Source organism: Neofelis nebulosa, chromosome 3 (assembly GCF_028018385.1).
Source record: "Neofelis nebulosa isolate mNeoNeb1 chromosome 3, mNeoNeb1.pri, whole genome shotgun sequence".
Classification (NCBI taxonomy): domain Eukaryota; kingdom Metazoa; phylum Chordata; class Mammalia; order Carnivora; family Felidae; genus Neofelis; species Neofelis nebulosa.
Window position 1 is genome coordinate 73,625,366 of NC_080784.1, and position 17,555 is coordinate 73,642,920.

Sequence of the window (17,555 nt, forward strand, 5' to 3'; positions counted from 1 at the left end):
AAAGAAGTCTGGGGGCACCCGGACTTTAGGCACACTTAAAATAAGAAAATGCCCCAGGGGTGCCTGGGTGGCTCATTTGGTTAAGCATCTGACTCTTGGTTTCCACTCAGGTCATGATCTCATGGTTCATGAGACCGAGCCTGGCATCAGGCTCCATGCTGACAGTGTGGAGCCTGCTTGGGATTCTCTCTCTCCCTCTCTCTGTGCCTCCCTTGCTTGCTTGCTCTCTCTGTTATTAAATAAATAAACATTTTATAAAAAAGAAGCCTGCACCAGATTTTTATAGAGTACATTCTTTATTCTTTCTCCATAATAGAAAAAAAAATCAGTTGATTATGGGTTGCATGGACATGCTGTTTAAAACAAAAAGTTGACATCTGGATCCAGCCCAAGGAATAAAAGCATCACCTTATATATTTACTCAGGAATCACAAAAGTTCATTTTAAGGTTAAGAAACTTGCATAGTAGAAAGTTTTTATGAAAGTTTATTCTAAGTTTGGCTACAGCATATGTATATAAAATGCCTAAAACTGAATCCTTGATTGGGCAAATGTAGTGCCTTTGAAGTTACATAAACTATTTAGTAATACCTTAGCATTCATCATTGCCTGTTTTAAACATGAAGAGCTTTAACTTATGTTATTTTTAGTGCCTGTGACCTAATGGATTTCCTTAAGGGCACTATATTAAATAGTGCCTTCCTAGTGCTAGGAATAATAGTTATAGAATTAAGGAAATTTGAAATGTTTTACTTTGACTTACATAAGAATATTTTTCCTTTTACGTTTTAAAACAATTTCTCCTTTCTTTAACCCTTAATGTTTCTTTTTAAACACTGAAGAAAATATTTTATGTTCATGTTTTTACTTGATATGTAGTTTTTAAGTTTGTGCCAATATCTGAAATTTATTAAAAAAAAAAAAGATACAATAAAGTTGCACCGAATAAAATGAGAAGCAAAATTTAGCAAGCCAAATCGCATCTTATATAGGAGCAATAAGGGTATCCAACTAATGAATAAATCTAGGTGAAAACTGTTCTTATGCCTGTATGTTTTTATACATATGCTGTAAAAACTTTTCTGGAAGGCATTTTGGCAATAACTACAAAGCCAGTTAATGTACATATACTTTGAACCAGTGATTCCACCAAGTTTACCCAAAGTAAATAACTAAGGGGGCGCCTAGGTGACTCAGTTGGCTGACCAGCCAACTCTCGATTTCAGCTCAGTTCATGCTCCTAAAGTAGAGGGATGGAGCCCTGTGTCAGGCTCTGTGCTGAGTGTGGGGTCTGCTTAAGACTCTTTCTGTCTCTCTCTGCCCCTCTCTCCCGCTCGTGCTCTCGCTCTCTCTCTAACATAAATAAATAAAGAAAGAAATAAGACCCAATGTTTATTCAAAGTTGCTCATAAAAATTGGGAACAGTCTAAAGGACTATCAATAATAATTTTAGAATATACATAATTGTATAACTATAAAGTAATGCACAATTCAAATTGTAATTAACATGAAAGGATTTTCAAGTGAAAAGATCAGGTTCTAGAAGCATACATGTAACCTGGACATTTTCATGTGAATAGAAAAAACAGTATGGAAAAGAAGGCTAACTATTAACAATGACCATGGCTGAGTTTGGGAGAGTCAGGAATAGTTTGGGGTATGAGGAGCAGTTATGCAAAGTCTTTTAAAAGTATTTATTAAAATTATATTTTCTTGTCACATTAAACTACTAAATTTCTAACATTCTAATATAAGGAAAAAGCTGATCATTCAATAAGCCTCATGAAAATTATTTTAAAAGTGGTTTATTTTTCAATGTAATTTTTAATCACTCTAAGCATAATAAAATAGCTCCAAAATATTAACGGTTATGTTCCTGTTGTATTCCCTGGTGCTAAATCCTTTGCTGCCATCTTTTGGAAGTAGGTTACTAATGCATGCCATGGGATTTCTCTTCCCTTCTGGAAAAGACTTCCCAAAGGAGAAAAACAAAGAAAAATTACATTCTTGCAGGAGTGCAACGCTAAAGGAAAATTAGCTTTTCTGTATAGTGTGAAGAATTTGTCTTACGTTATCCCCAGCTGGATTCTGGCCTCTCTTTGAAAATCCTGAAAGGGGTGATCTTTTACAAGGAGACTCTGACCGAGCAATGCCTGGGCTTTCCTCAATGCCGCATCTTAATTCTACAAAAACTCACAAAATTTTTGTGCAAAAAAATTTTTTTTTGTCTTTTCTACCCCTAAACCAGATTTGTCTTAGAGAGAAGGTGCACAAAGCAGGAAGGTTTTGAGCAGTTCCGCAAACGTAGATGAAAAGGGAGCTACAGTTGGAAGATGACATGTAAAACTACCTTACACCTTGTGGGCTAACAGATCAGGAAAGAAAGAACACACTAGCTCAACTTCGGAAGTAGGAATAATTGAGTTCTGTCTTTGAAACGTTACCAAAACTGAAGATTTCTTAAAACTTCAGGAACATCTTAAGATGTATAAGTAAGTAAGATGTATAAGTAACATCGTAAGCATGTATAATGCTGGTATATTTGACTAAAAAGGCCAGCTTCCCTCACTCATCAGAAGCTGGTAAGCACTTTTAATCAATTTTAATCACTTAAAATCACTTTTAATCAGCGTAAAAGTCTTGGCTGGTCATGGCTGTCTTTCGTCAAGATTCGAATACTTCCCTTCTGTTAAGTTCTCACCCCACAAGCTGCATTTTGAGAAATGCACTTGTATCTGGGTGCTTCCTCTCATTCCTTTCTGCCCTGCGCACTCAGTGTTTAATGTAAATATAGTCTTTCATCAATTGACATGGAGGGGATTTGCTTTTTGTAGCACGCTTCTCAGAATGCCAGACAGGTGCTTCATTTATTCACCCAGGGCCAGCTGTGAGTACAAGATCCTTTGTCTCTTTCTAACTTGTGCTGCCAGTCCCAAGACAATAAATAATTTGCCTGCTGAGGAGAGGGCAGGGAACTTTTGAAAAAAGAGTCACTCCTCAGATGCTTCTTAATTGAAAATAGATCTCATTCTCTTTGTCACCCAAAAGGGGGCACACTATCACTTTGTTCAAACGCTGGAATCTACAATGAGATAGACTCCACATTCAATGACCATTTCTTCTGCTTAAAATATACTTCTGATCCTTCCTTTTCTCCTAAACTCATTAATCAACTCACGCTTAATTTCTCTTTGAAAACTTTGTGTTTCCAGGAAGAATTCTTTGCTCTTTCTGGACAGCATCTCTCTTTGTACTTCTACAGAGAAATTAGCATGATGTAAAATCACCACTGTTTGCCCAACCTTCCAGCTATCTCTGGTCTGTAAGATCCCTAGGCAGAGATGTAGTCTGGTTTACATTTGAACTTCCAAAATCTGACCAAGAATGTTATTGACATGGGTGTACCTACTGAATACATGAATGGATGAGTGAAGGCAAGGCTGAACAATGAAAAGGGCATAAACTCAAAATATATTTGCAAAGCAAATATGTCTGAGATCAAATGTATTTTGGAAAATGAAAAAAAAATGTTACATGAGCTACGGAAGTTTTGTGTGTTGCAGTGTTGTATTTATTTTTTTTAATTGAATATATGTGATCTTGTTTTGGAATGCTTCAAAAATTATTTTTCAGTTTAAAATGCTATGTGTTTATTCATGAGTTCATTAAACAATTGTGTATTTATTGCAAACTGTGTTAGATAAAAATAATAGTATTAATTCAGGTATCATATGTTGTTATTAACATATTATACTGAAGCTACCTGAAAATATTGATAAAGTACATAATATTCTGCAGCTTAAGGTAATAGAAAAATACTGTGCTTTACGTCTTGTGTACAATAAGTTCAGGTTAACTGTCTTTGTTTGCTGTAGCTTTGTAAAGGATAGCTTAATATTGTTTATTAATTATTTTGTACTAAGTTGAAAATAAAAATCTAGTGGGTACTGTGGAAAGGACAGGATCTTTTCTTTTTTTTAAATTTTTTTAAACATTTATTTATTTTTTGAGAGACAGAGGAGACAGTGTTAGCGGGTGAGGGGCAGAGAAAGAGGGACTCACAGATTCTGAAACAGGTTCCAGGCTCTGAGCTGTCAGCACAGAGCCCGATGCGGGGCTCGAACTCACGAACTGCAAGATCATGACATGAGCCAAAGCCAAATGCATAACTGACTGAGCCACCCAGTAGCCCCAATGATCTTTTCTTAAAGGTTATTTTCACTAATATTTTTCATGAATTTTCTTTTCTTTTTCTTTTTTTAAGTTTATTTATTTTTGAGGGGAGGGGAAGGGACAGAGAGAGAGGGAGAGAGAGAATCCCAGGCAGACTCTGTGCACAGAGCCTGATGCAGGGCTCTGATCCCACAAACAGTGAGATCATGACCTGAGCAGAAATCAAGAGTCAGATACTTAACCGACTGAGCCACCCAGGTGCCACATGAATTTTGTTTTCTTAAATTACATCTAAGTGAAAACTATATATTAGCTCAATGGATAAAAAATGAGCAGAGTTTTTTTGAATGAATATAAATATATAACATGAAAAATTAGGACTTCGCATAGTAGGACAATGTGCATGCTGTGTTCTTACTGTGGGCACGGGTACCATGATGGAATCATATTTGTTTATCCATAACTTATATGAAATAGAAAGTTAACAGTAACTGGTAAGAATGGATAATATTTCTCTTATGCAAAGACACAAAAATGTTTGAAAACATCAAACTTAAAGAAATATTGATCAAACTGAGTTTTCCACACAAGTAGACTATGAACAGAGCACAATATTTTTAAAGTTGCCTTGTAAATATTGTTAAAAGTATAGTCTTTAAACTAAATTTCCTAGTTCTTGTGATGTACATTTAGCTTTCAATACATTAATTTATTAAATACATATCTGGGGGCACCTGGGTGGTTCTGTGGGTTCAGCACCTGACTCTTGATTTCGGCTCAGGTCATGGTCCCAAGGTCATGGGATCAACCCCTGCCCACCCCTGTCATGGTCTGTACTGAGTGTAGAGCCTGCTTGGGATTTTCTCTCTCTTTCTCCCTCTGCTCTTCTCCCCCACTCTATCTAAAATAAATAAATAAATAAATAAATAAATAAATAAATAAATAAACAAATAAAAAAAATCTCAATGTGATTTATTTGTAAATAATTGTTGAATAAGTTAAAAATTAATAAACCTTAGAGATATGGGGGAAATACCAGGAACAAGTTTAATTTCTAGTCAGGGAATTCATTTGGACAATTTAGCAAGGACTAAGTCTTTTTTAAGTTAAAAATAGTAGAGGGGCGCCTAGGTCGCTCAGTCACTTAAGTGGCTGACTTTGGCTCAGGTCATGATCTCAATGGAAGAGTTGGAGCCCCAAGTCAGGCTCTTTGCTGCTGCTTCAGATTCTGGGTCTCCCTCACTCTCTGTCCCTACCCCCACTCACATTCTGTCTCTCTCAAAAATAAATAAACACTAAAAATTTAAAAAAAAATAAAAAATAGTAGAAATCATGTTATTTCGAAGTCTTTAAAGAATTGCTTCTGTCTTTCGTTTGTTTAAGGATTTGCTGTACTAAGTGATGTCTATATTGGTTACTTCAGCAGAATGTGGTCCCCTAGTCTATGAGACTATTTTGTTCATTGCCTGGCTTGATTTTAACCAGATTATCCATCCACTTCGTATACAAAGAAGGGGGGGGGGGGGACTTTCCATGAAAGAAACACTTGGAATGGGTTTTCAGCTGTGTGGACAAGGGACTTTGTGACTGTTACGTAAAAAGTGTATCTAATATTGACTGAAGGCCATCTCAGGCCTCTTGCAGGTGTTCCACCTACATTATTTCATTCAGTACTCACAGCAACCCTCTAAAGTGGTTTTTTTTTTTTTTTTTCAGAAGAGGAAACGGGGTGGGGGGGCGGCAAAATTTGCATGACATCTCAAGGGTATAGAGAAGGAGTGCCAGGATTCAATGGGAGCAGTTGGTCTCAGTCTGCAAATGTCTCTCTGTAGCTATTCTGTCCCATCTGTCAGTACACTACTCCGATTCGCAAAACTTCAAATCCTAACTCTGACAAAACGGTGATTCTGCTTTGACTTAAACAGGTGGAGATAAGGGCTCTCAGTCCTCTAGCAAGCACATGGCTTGGTCCCGGGTGGGAGCCTGGGGGGTCCTGTCTCCTAGGCAACTGCAGTAGCACAGTAGGCTTTAATGCACCCTTTCCCCAGGACCCAAAGGGGTGACGTCATTTCCTCCGTCTGGGCGGTTGCCCCAGCGACGCGTCTGGCGGAAGAGCGGTGTCGGGTACCCGAGAGACCTGGCGGTGAGGAAGTCACTTCCTCCCAGAGACGCTGTTTCCTAGCAACCTCCTCCCATCTCCGCTTTTAGTCCCTCCTCTTTCCTCAGATCAGTGACAGTCTCCAAGAGCCGGCAGGCCCAGGCCCTGGCGAGAGGCTCTTGCCCAAGGCCAGGCGCTCAGTCCCTAGGGTAGCGGGGAGCTCACCGCAGGATCGGCTGGGTGGGTACAGAACACGGGTCCCGGGGTCTCGGAGGAAGGGGACTGGGACAGCGTTCGGTGTGCACGGGCCGGTCGAGTGCTGGGACCTGGGCTGTCTGTCGGCGCGGTGCAGTGCGGAGCCGGCGGGGACCCGGGTGCCACCTGGCCTGGCAAGAGCGGTTCCCGGCCGCGCGCTGCAGTGGATGGCGGGGTGACGGAGGCCCGAACCTCCACTCCTAGCACGAGAAAGGTTCACGGGCCCACTTGTGCAGTGATTTTAATGCTGCCTATCACGGAGGCTTCGTTTTGTTTTTAGCTCGCCCTATTAGCACTTTTATGGGAAGGAAGAGCGACTGGAAAAAAATATCGCTATTGCAGTTTAGCATTATGATCTTTGTCTTTCACTAGAACTGTACGCAAGGTTTTTTTGTTTTTGTTTTTGTTTTTGTTTTTGTTTTGTTTTGCTTTTTTGGTAGCGCTCTTGGGTGTATCTTTTATGCTGCCAGTCTCCTTGGTAGTTTTCTAAATAAGGTATGGCTCTTTCTTGGACAATGTTATACTTTGGGGATGGAAGAGAGGTGAATAAGATATTGTATTTTAACTGGCAACATTTTATCATATTAACCTGTTGCAGTCATTTATTTGATCATCCTTAAAATAATTGCAAAACAATTTTAGGATAACTTCAATTTGACTTTTCTTTGATAACAAACTGGTGAGAATTTTATATTTCTTTAGAAGAACTCTACATATTTAAGTGATTATTAGCTTAATGTTCATATGAGATGCTTTTCTCAATTGTTTTTTGTTGGCTCTTTTTTTCTCTTTGCACTAACGGGTAGTAATAGAAATTCTCAAATGTGCAAAAAAGTCTGATTTCTTTTTGTATATTTCAGGCACCGTCAGAATTTGAATTATTTCCCTTGCCTATTAGCCATTTTATAAAGATTTAAAAAAGAAAAAAAAGAAAGAAACACTATGTCTGATGAAGTTTTTAGCACAACTTTGGCTTATACAAAGAGTCCAAAAGTCACGAAAAGGACTACTTTCCAGGTAAAGTATTTCAAAACATTTTTATTTTGAGTGACTTGACAAGGTTAACTCTGTATTTGTAACGATGGACTCAAAATGATTCTAGGAATGACCCTGTAAAATGCAGGAGGAAATCCTACCTTCCTTTGGAGATTTTGCATTTCCTTTGGAGATATGTGGGCTCCAGTGTTACCAACTCTTCTGTGTGGCTTTCAGACTAGTATACTAGCTTTTGAAATTTTAAATCCGCTTTTAAAAGTTAAGTTATATAGCAACTTTAAATTTGCATGTAAGTTTTTTTTTTTTTTTTTCTGTTGTGACATAATACCATTTCAGTTTTCTCTGTCTAGTCACTGCAATTTTGAACTCAGCTTCTAAGTTTGCCGTATGGATTACATGTATTACCACAATATGCTAAAACAAAAGATCACAAAAAGGACCAGTTTCTTCCAAAATGCCAGTGTGTAATAAATCCTGTATAAATTGAGTCCTGCCTTGTTTATTATTCTCCCACCCTGATTACAGCCTGTAATTCATTTATTTGATATTGCCTGTTTCCTCCGATTTAACTGTAAGCTCCATGAGGAGAGGGATCTTGTCGATGGTGTTACAATGGTGTCTGAGGGTTTGGGTGCATGGCATAAGGATTATGTGTTATATGAATGAAACCTGGGTTTGAAAGCAGTTAATCAAGCATTATTTGTTTAAAGAACTAATTCTAAATATGAGACTTCTCTGTTTGGGTGGAAATTAATCTTAATTGTCTCGTTTCAGGATGAGCTAATAAAAGCAATTACAGCCCGCTCAGCCAGGCAAAGAAGTTCTGAATACTCTGATGACTTTGACAGTGATGAGATTGGTATGTGTGAATATGGAAAAGTAAACCACTTGTCCTTTTTTTGCTTCTTTAGTTGCATTTAGCCCATCCCTACAAAAACAATCACTTACGTTAAAAAAATACCTATAAATACACTGGTTTTAAATTTCCAACTTTTTAATGAGTAAAAAGCCATTCATAACTTTTAAGAAGTTGTATGATTGTCTTTGTTTATTTCTGAGCGTGTATACTGAAAATGTAAATTAATTGATAGGTTTGCAGTGAAAGGATGTCTGTCAGTTGTAAACCATGTTGGACACGAGTGTTGACCCTATGAGACCCTCCAGCGAGTTGAAAACTAGGGCCTGTGGAACTAAACTTTGGTGCACATCAGAATCACTTTTGTAATGCTTTTTATAAGTCAGATTTTTTGGCTATAATAGGGGCTCCATTTTAAAAGCCTAGCATATCAGCACTGGTATTTTAATTTGGTTCTTTGATTATGTAAAAATATTAGCATTTTAGGTTTCAAGTGTAAAGACACATAATTCCAACCTCACAAGTCAGTGTATTATACTTTAATATTCAGTGAATAGCTCTTGATATTGTCTTTAAAAATAATCAGAATAATAGTTAAATCATTGCTATATAGTTAAGTTAGCATTCTTTATCAACCTTCTCATAGTAAAAGCTAATACTCTGGTATGCATGAAATTGTAGTTCTGAAATTTTTATGGAAAAAAATATAATTAGCAAATAACCAGTAAAATTCTTTCACTTATCGATGTTCTTGATTTTATATAATGAAGTCATTTACAGATAAAAGCTTTACAGTCCAAAACCCAGCTTAAATATCCCATGTCATTGTTATTTTGCGGGACCTTTGGATGATTCTCAGAGCAAGTGTAGGGCTTGGCACACTCTTCATACTCAGTAAGTATGTTTTGAATAAATTAATGAAATTGAAATTTTTATCTCATCAATACCGACAAAAACTCCCTAAGTTAGCTGTGTCTTAGAACTGCAGACCTGTTGGTAAAGCAGACTTGCATCCATTCTAGCTGTAAGTTCATTTTACAGCCTTAAAGATTAGTTTTTAAGGTTGTCTTTTTGATTAATGTAAACTTCACAACTTTAAAAAAGACTGTGGAAAACAGTTTTTCTCTCCCATTTTTCAGTTTCCTTAGGTGATTTTTCTGATACCTCAGTAGATGAAAATTCAGATAAGAAAAAAATGAATGATTTCCATTTATCAGATGATGAAGAAAAGAATTCCCCAAAACTATCTTTTTTGAAAACCAAGAAATCAAACATTGACATGACAAAAGATGAGCCAGCTTTCTCTGCCAAAAATGATGAGGACATGGCACCTGGTGGTTGTGGAGACGTGGTTGGAGCTCCCTTACCTGAATCTCAAAGTGAAGACCAGGAAATTGAAAAGGACAAAATTAAAATGAAACCTAAACCCAGGATTCTCCCAGTCAAAAGCACATCTTCAGGTAATTTGTTAGGTTGGTGTAATCGCAGTTCTTATAAACTTATTTTCAGATAATCACAAAATATCTTTATATGGTAGCTAGTAAATATTTAAGAAATAGACTTACCTTTGTAATTTCGATTTTTTTTAACTTTCATTCAGTCTTGAGAGACAGAGAGACAGAGTATGAGCGGGGGAGGGACAGAGAGAGAGGGAGACACAGAATCCAAAACAGGCTCCAGGCTCTGAGCTGTCAGCGCGGAGCCCAACGCAGGCCTGGAACTCACTGAACGGTGGGATCATGACCTGAGCCGAAGTCAGTTGCATAACTGGCTGAGCCACCCAGGCTCTCCTGTAATTTTAGACTTATAAATCAAAGTAATGGATTTATAAAACATATAGTTCTGGCATCCAGTTGTATGTCAGTCTTGCATCTATGCTGGTGCCTTTTAGAAGGTCAGACAGAGTACCTTGTCATTCACAACTGTGGCTCCCAAAGCTTCTCTAGCCTTGCGAGGCCTTTGGGCTTCAGGTTTGTTTTCAGGGGTAGACTGCAATGCAGTCCTTTCTAATCCATTTTACACTCCAGAAATTAGTGTTACAGCAGCATTAGAACTAATCCTTCGAACAATCATTTCCATGCCATCATTTGCCAGAAGATTTTCTGACATTTGAGTATTTGAAGGGAGAGGGTTTTGTTGTTGGTGTTGTTATTTAAGCCTCCAACTTTCCTTCAGAAAAGAGAATCTCTATTTAGTTTCTCTGTTCCCTGGGAAAATCCACTGAAACTCAGTTTCCTGAAGGGAAGTTCCTGGTGCGATTGGGAATATAGTAGTTTCTCCACAATTCTACTGAGCTCTAGGCACAGTGAAGTGAAGATGATGTGAAGCAAGAAGCAGACTCTCTGGGGCGCCTGGGTGGCTCAGTCGGTTAAGCGTCGGACTTCAGCTCAGGTCACTATCTCACGCTCCGTGAGTTCCAGCCCCGCGTCGGGCTCTGGGCTGATGGCTCAGAGCCTGGAGCCTGCTTCCGATTCTGTGTCTCCCTCTCTCCCTGCCCCTCGCCCGTTCATGCTCTGTCTCTCTCTGTCTCAAAAATAAAACGTTAAAAAAAAAAAATTTAAAAAAAAGAACCAGACTCTCGGAGGCCCCCTGAGCCACCACACAAAAATATGGGCATAGAAGATTAAGGCTTTGGTGTCTGTTATTTAGCCCTTTTTTCCTGTTTTATAGAAAAAATATTCGTTGATACTTACCTTCATAAAAGTCTATTTCCTTTATATCATTAAATACTGTACTGGTAAATACTTCCTACTTCACCTGTTAGGTATCACTGGTAACATTAGACAGAACTTTATTTCAGACATATCCCATTAACCTTCAAATAAGAAGATATGAACAGAGCAGGAAAAAAAGCCACTGTATGTTAATTACAGGTGACCTTGGCAAATAGGGTAAGCCTTATTGTCTTTATGAGGAGGAGGATGAAACCTGTTCTTCTTGTTCTACAGAATCATTTTGAGACTCTATGGAAGTGTGTCTGAGAAACTATATAAGTCTACAAAAATATAAGCACAAGGCCTAATGAAACAGAATTAAAGTGCTGAAATGTACCTTCCCAGTGTACTGAATAGCATCAAAAATGAAGAGAAAGGGAACATAAGGGAACTTGGCAAATATCCTGTAGTTCACCATTTCCCAAAACACATTCTACAGTTTGTTCATTTGTATCATTGGAAAAACACAGAAATATGGAAATTTTAAAGTAATTTCTTTATGAGAGAACTTGTTAGAGCCGTTCAGAAAGAAATATGCATGAGAGATCTTTAAGAAGGATTGAGTAGACAGTGTTTCCTAGTCCTAGTGAATTTGGAAGTCTATTTTTATGGATTATATTTATCCTATTTGTCTTGACTCTGCAAAGCTTTTCATTAGGTAAATAAGAAAGTATAAACACACAGAAGCTAAAATTTGGTCTGATGTAGATAGAAGCATATAATTAGAACTTTTTGGTAGATAATCATCAATAATCCATCTATTTAATACCTTTTTTTAAAAAACCTGTGACAAGCTAAAATGAATAAAGAAATACTTTTCTTAAACCACAAGATGGCACCAGGATTCTAAACACTATACACAAATGTGCAATACCTTATTTTTAAAGTCATTAGCCATTTGCAATTCGCTATATGTAATGTAAAACTAGTTACCAAAAACAGGTAATCATTTACATTTAATTATAAAAGAAAGCACTTTGAAAATGTATAGAAGTATTTTTTTCTTTCTGAATTGACAATACTTCTAGAAGTGGAATTGTGGTATAAAGTATATTAAAGTCATTATTCCTAGCCTCTTCAGATTGAAGAAAAAAATTGAGGCTAGTGGTCAGTGCCTGGCATATACAATTCAGTAAGTATTTTAACGTATTAATGAATAAATGAGTGATTCATTCCTGAAAGAAAGAATGTGGTTCACGGGTTAAGCTTTATCCCTCTCTAAATTTTTAGACTCTTTTTCTTACAAATTTTGAACTTGATATTTAAAAAAAAATTTTTAACATTTCATTTTTGAGAAACAGAGAGAGACAGAGTGTGAGTGGGGGAGGGACAGAGAGAGAGCAGGAGACACAGAATCCAGAGGAGGCTCCAGGCTCTGAGCTGTCAGCACAGAGCCCGATTCGGGGCTTGAACTCATGGACCACGAGATCATGACCTGAGCTGAAGTTGGACACTTAACCGACTGAGCCACCCAAGCACTCCTAGAGCTTAATATTTTTAATGTGGTGAGACATTGCTGAGTAGCAATTAATGCTTTATAAAAATATTAGAATCTGAAAGTTTCCTTTGCTCTTGCTTGGCTTTTGGAAAAAGTAGACTCTCATTTCTTCAAGCAAATGTCACATGGACAGTGATTGTAGAAAGTAATTTTTACAGGGTATGTTGTTTTTATTTTAACATTAAAATGACTAAAGGCATGATCTTCAGAGTCAGGGTGCTCTTGCTTTAATCCCACAAGCTAGAGTTTATGATCATGGGTGTACAACCTCTTTGTTCCTCATTTATTTGTCTGTGAATTGGGCAGAATAGTTGAACCTGCGCTAGAGGTTTGAGACAATTAAATGGGTTTATATATTTGAAGTGTTTAGAACAATCTGGTGGAAATTCAGCACTTTTCTAAGTGCTTTTATTATTTATTTTATTATTTAGCATTTGCTCATAAGCAGATCAATTTATTTCTCCACACATATTTATTGTGAATATAGTTTTATTTCCATAATGTTACAAGTGCTGTGATGATAACTGAGAATACGACATTATAAAGACCTAATACCAATCCTCCAAGACTGTCATAGTCCGTTTGGGCCACTGTATCAAAGCACCATAGACTGGATGGGTTTTAAACGACAGAAACCTATTTCTCACAGCTCTGGAAGCTAGCAGTCTGAGATCACAGTACCAGCATGGTCAGATGAGACAGAGCCCTCTTCTGGGTCTCAGACTTCTTCTGTGTGGTAGAAAGGGTGAGGGAGCTCTCTGGAGCCTCTTTTATAAGGGCACTAATCCCATTCATGAAAGTTCCACTCTCATGGTCTGATCACCTCCCAAAGACCCCACCTCCTAATGCCATCAACTCTGTGGTTAGGATTTCAACCTAACAATTTGAGGGGAGGGTGGAGACACAAACATTTAAGCCATAGCAAAGACTTTACAATTGAATGGAAAAAGTATATAAAAGGTATCTAAGGAAAGTAGGCACCTAAGTTTACTTGAGGGCATCAGGGAAGTCTTCCTGGAAATGGCAATAATAGTAATAACTGACAAATAATAGTACCCATAGTCAGAAGTCTTGGTTGCAAATGACTCAGCTCAGACTTCAGTGGAAAGAGGAATTTATCACTTAATTGAGCATGGATGTCAGAAGACCTCTCTTTAGGTGTGATTAAGTTTAGAGAGAGTCCTTTTATGTCATCTGGATTCTCTCCACTTCTGTCTTCCCTCCCTGACTCCGAGACCTTCTCACTCTCTCCTCCCACCCCTGTCACTGGCCCAGTTACTCCATCCCTTGGTCCAGTTGTTTTTTGTCTGTTTGTTTGTTTTTTAATCATTTGGTCTCTTTGTCTCAGCCATCCCTTCACTTGGCAGGAAAGAATGCCACTAGCAGTCTCCAAATCGTATCCTCACAGATTCATGTGATCTTAAAGGTATATTCTCCAACTCTAAATGGAAAAGTACTCGCCTCCTGACCGCCTGCTGTGGACGGGGGAGATGAAGTTTCTGTGATATGCTGGGAGGGTGGGGTGCATTGCAGACCCCCCCTCCTTACTGAGGTACAGAGGAGGTATTTGTTAATCCACTAGAATCACAAGGATGGAGAAGAGGAGAGACTACCCCAAAGAAAACAGGAGTGATGGACACACCAAAACCAAAACCAAAAAACAAAGAAAGAGAAAGGAAGGGAATAGTTTACCAGAGTTATCAATGTTCATTGAGTACCATACACTTTATATGTATTTTCTTACTCAGGTCCCACAGGTGCCTTAAGAATTCTTAACTCATGTTACCGACGGGAAAACTGAGGTATGTGGAGGTTATATGATTATGTGAGAGTATGGTGTCAATGAGTGTCAGAGCCAAGGTTCAAACATGAAATATTTTAAATAGACAAACTCATCCAGAGAGCAGGTAGAATGGTGGTGGCCACGGCCTTTGGGGAGAGGAAAAGGGCATTTGCTGTTCAACAGGTGTAAAGTTTCCCTCAGGCAAGATGAAACGTTCTAGAGGGCTGCTGTACGACACGGATCCTTTAGTTGACAATACTGTATTAGGCACTTAAAATTTGCTAAGAGGGTAAGATCCCTTGTTAAGTGTTCTTATCACAGTAAAAAAAAACTGACTCAGCCCCTTCTTTCAGGCATTATTCAATATTCCGCTTACATTGAGGCTCGAATGGCATGCAAGCATTTGTCAGGAGAAGCAGCAAGCAGCAGGCGGACATTCTAGGCAGAGGGATCAGCTTGGGTAAAGGTATGGTAGCAGGAGGGTCTGTGGCGCAGCCCCAAGAGAGCAGTGAGCCGAGTATTTCAGGAACACAGACTATAAAGTGGGTGTACCAGGAGACAAGGCAGCGCTGGTAGCCAGGCAGAAGACCATGAGACCTTTTATACCGTTCAGAGGCAATTAAGCTTTTATTCGGTAGGATTGGATGCTGGGGAGCCATTGGGGAATTTTGTGGGGAAGAGTGATGTGATCTGATTTGCATTTTGTAAATATCTCTGAGGCAGTAATCTAGGAGAGAGCAAATGAGTTGCTGATGGCGGGGATGTGGAAAGTGGGGTAAAAGAGAGATTTAGCAAGAAGACTCAACAGGGGGTCCTGATGCTTTGGACATAAGGGGAACATGAGGAAGAATCCAGGATGGCTTGAACATTTGGCCCGAGTTGAGAACATAGCTAAAATTGGCAATAAAACATTTATAGTCGTGCCAGCTTGGTATGGTGACGGAATCTTCTAGCAGCATTCATAAGCCCATTTATAGCTAACGAGGAGGAAGGTGTTGATTACTTCAGTTTTGAAGTTTGTCCGAAGAAAGCACTGGTAGAACAATGGAGAAACAAATATGTAGAACAGGTAACATTTAAGCAAGAAGTTGACATAAAACGCTTTCTTACCTTTGAGGGCTGGAAGTATATCAGCATTACAGTGTCGTTTTAAACTTGGAAATGAAGGAAATAGTAACTCAGACACTTTAATAACCGTGGAGAAGTTTTATGGACTCAAAAGAACACAGTTCACAAATGTAGTTCTTCGTTCCTCTCTCCAATGAGAGTAACACTCCTTCCCCGGTACCCACATCATCTTCATGCTTGTAACACAACTTACCTGGCTCTTACAATTTCTTTTGTTTAGACTCATCTCCCCTCCAAACATGTAAATCCTTGGACAGGGCCCTTGTCACTGTCTTGATTATGAAGTCCAGCAATGTGAGTAATGTGTTCAAGGCCTGACAGCAGACATTCAATCAAGGTTTATGGATGAACCCCCTCATGTTATAGAGGCAGAAACTGGGGCACCGTTGGTGTTTTGTTTTTTAGTTGTTATTTTTTTGACTACGAGAGTTCATAAACTTGAAGAGTCAACTTCTCACAAAACTAAACTAGTTACTTCCAGGATGGCAGCTACTTTGAAAAAAAAAAAAAAATTGACTTTGAACTATGGCTCATTTGTGCTTCCTGGAGCTCTGTGTAGAGAAGGGTTGAGGGCTTCTGGACTGTCCAGGGAAGAGAGCCAAGGTGCATGGACACAGGAGGGAAGTATGGCGGCACCTTAGAGTGTAATTGAAGTCATGGTCATGTTTTTGGTATGCTCACCTTAAAACACTTTATTTTTTGGCAGAAAACAGCAGCCTTGAAGCAGACAACCACTTCAGGCCTTCGCCTCGGCCACGGAGCATGTTGAAAACACACAGCCACAAGGAGGAGAAAGATGGGCCAGGAGAAGGTAAAACAACTGCTCTCCGTGAAGAATTAGAGCCACATTCTGCACCCTCCCCCCTCCCAGCGCTAAATGACGGACAACTAGAAGCTGAGAAAAAAGCATTCTCGGAAAACCTAGATCCTGAGGTTAGTGCTACTGTGCAACTGCTGAATTTGTTCTTGAACTCAGGTCTTTGCATCTGATTATGAAGAAGAGAATTTGTGTGTGTGTGTTACATGTTCTTTTCAGCATTGATAGAGAAATTACTTATTTTGATTTATTTTGACAAGGAAATAATTTAAAGATGTTTTTAATATACAGTATCCCATTGAATCTAAAGCTCCAACTGTAAGATATAACAAAGATGTATATAACATTATTTTATGTACTGCTAAGAAAGAAGAAAACTCTGACAATGAATCTGTAATCCACCAGTAATTATAAGATGCACCATCCAATTTCAGGGAAAGTAAATGTGAAAAAAAGAAGTTGCCCTTTTGAGTCTATGCAATAATGTCTGTCTTTAATTGTTCAGAATTTATAGTTTTAGGGGTGCCTGGGGTGGCTTAGTCGGTTAAGTGTCCGACTTCAACTCAGGTCATGCTCTCATGGTTTGTGGGCTCGAGCCCCATGTCGGGCTTATGCTGACAGCTCAGAGCCTGGAGCCTGCTTCAGATTCTGTCTCCCTCTGTCTCTGTTTCTCCCCTGCTTGCACTTTGTCTTTCTCTAGCAAAAATAAATAAACATTAATTTTTTTTTAATTTATAGTTTTAGTCACATATCTTTGAATTATATAACTTATGGCTAAGAAGAGTATAGCCAGTGTCATTTTATTCATTTGGTTTTATTCACTCAACAAATATGTGTGTGTGTGTGTGTGTGTGTGTGTGTGTGTATTTTTTAAATGTTTATTTGTTTATTTTGAGAGAGAGAGAATGTGGTGGAGAGGCAGAGAGGGAGAGAGAGAGAGAATCAGAAGCAGGCTGTGCACTGACAATGCCCCCAATGCAAAGCTTGATCTCACGAACTGTGAGAATACTACCTGAGCCGAGATCAAGAGTCAGGCACTTAACTGACTGAGCCACCCAGGCACCCCTCAGCAAGTGTGTATTGAATGATCATGGCAATGTCCCATATCTGGGGGGCATACAGTAAATGTGATCCTTCAGGATTTCATCAGAGAGTACACTAGGTATTATTATTAGAGGAGAACACTTGGGCCCCTCTCTTCACCTTTCACTATGGTTAGTGAACTTACACATAACAG

General features: G+C 38.6%; 1 protein-coding gene across 1 annotated transcript in view; it reads left to right on the forward strand.

Moving 5' to 3' along the window:
• The first annotated feature begins 6,385 nt into the window (after nt 1–6,385).
• The window catches only part of MAP9 (microtubule associated protein 9), a 38,350-nt gene continuing 27,180 nt past the window's right edge, over nt 6,386–17,555 (forward strand). Inside the window, exons 1-6 of the mRNA XM_058721091.1 lie at nt 6,386–6,511; nt 7,387–7,543; nt 8,297–8,381; nt 9,518–9,838; nt 14,495–14,497; nt 16,208–16,434. Of these exons, the coding sequence (XP_058577074.1) occupies nt 7,469–7,543; nt 8,297–8,381; nt 9,518–9,838; nt 14,495–14,497; nt 16,208–16,434 (711 nt within the window). The 5' untranslated portion in view covers nt 6,386–6,511; nt 7,387–7,468. The remainder of the gene's footprint in view (nt 6,512–7,386; nt 7,544–8,296; nt 8,382–9,517; nt 9,839–14,494; nt 14,498–16,207; nt 16,435–17,555) is intronic.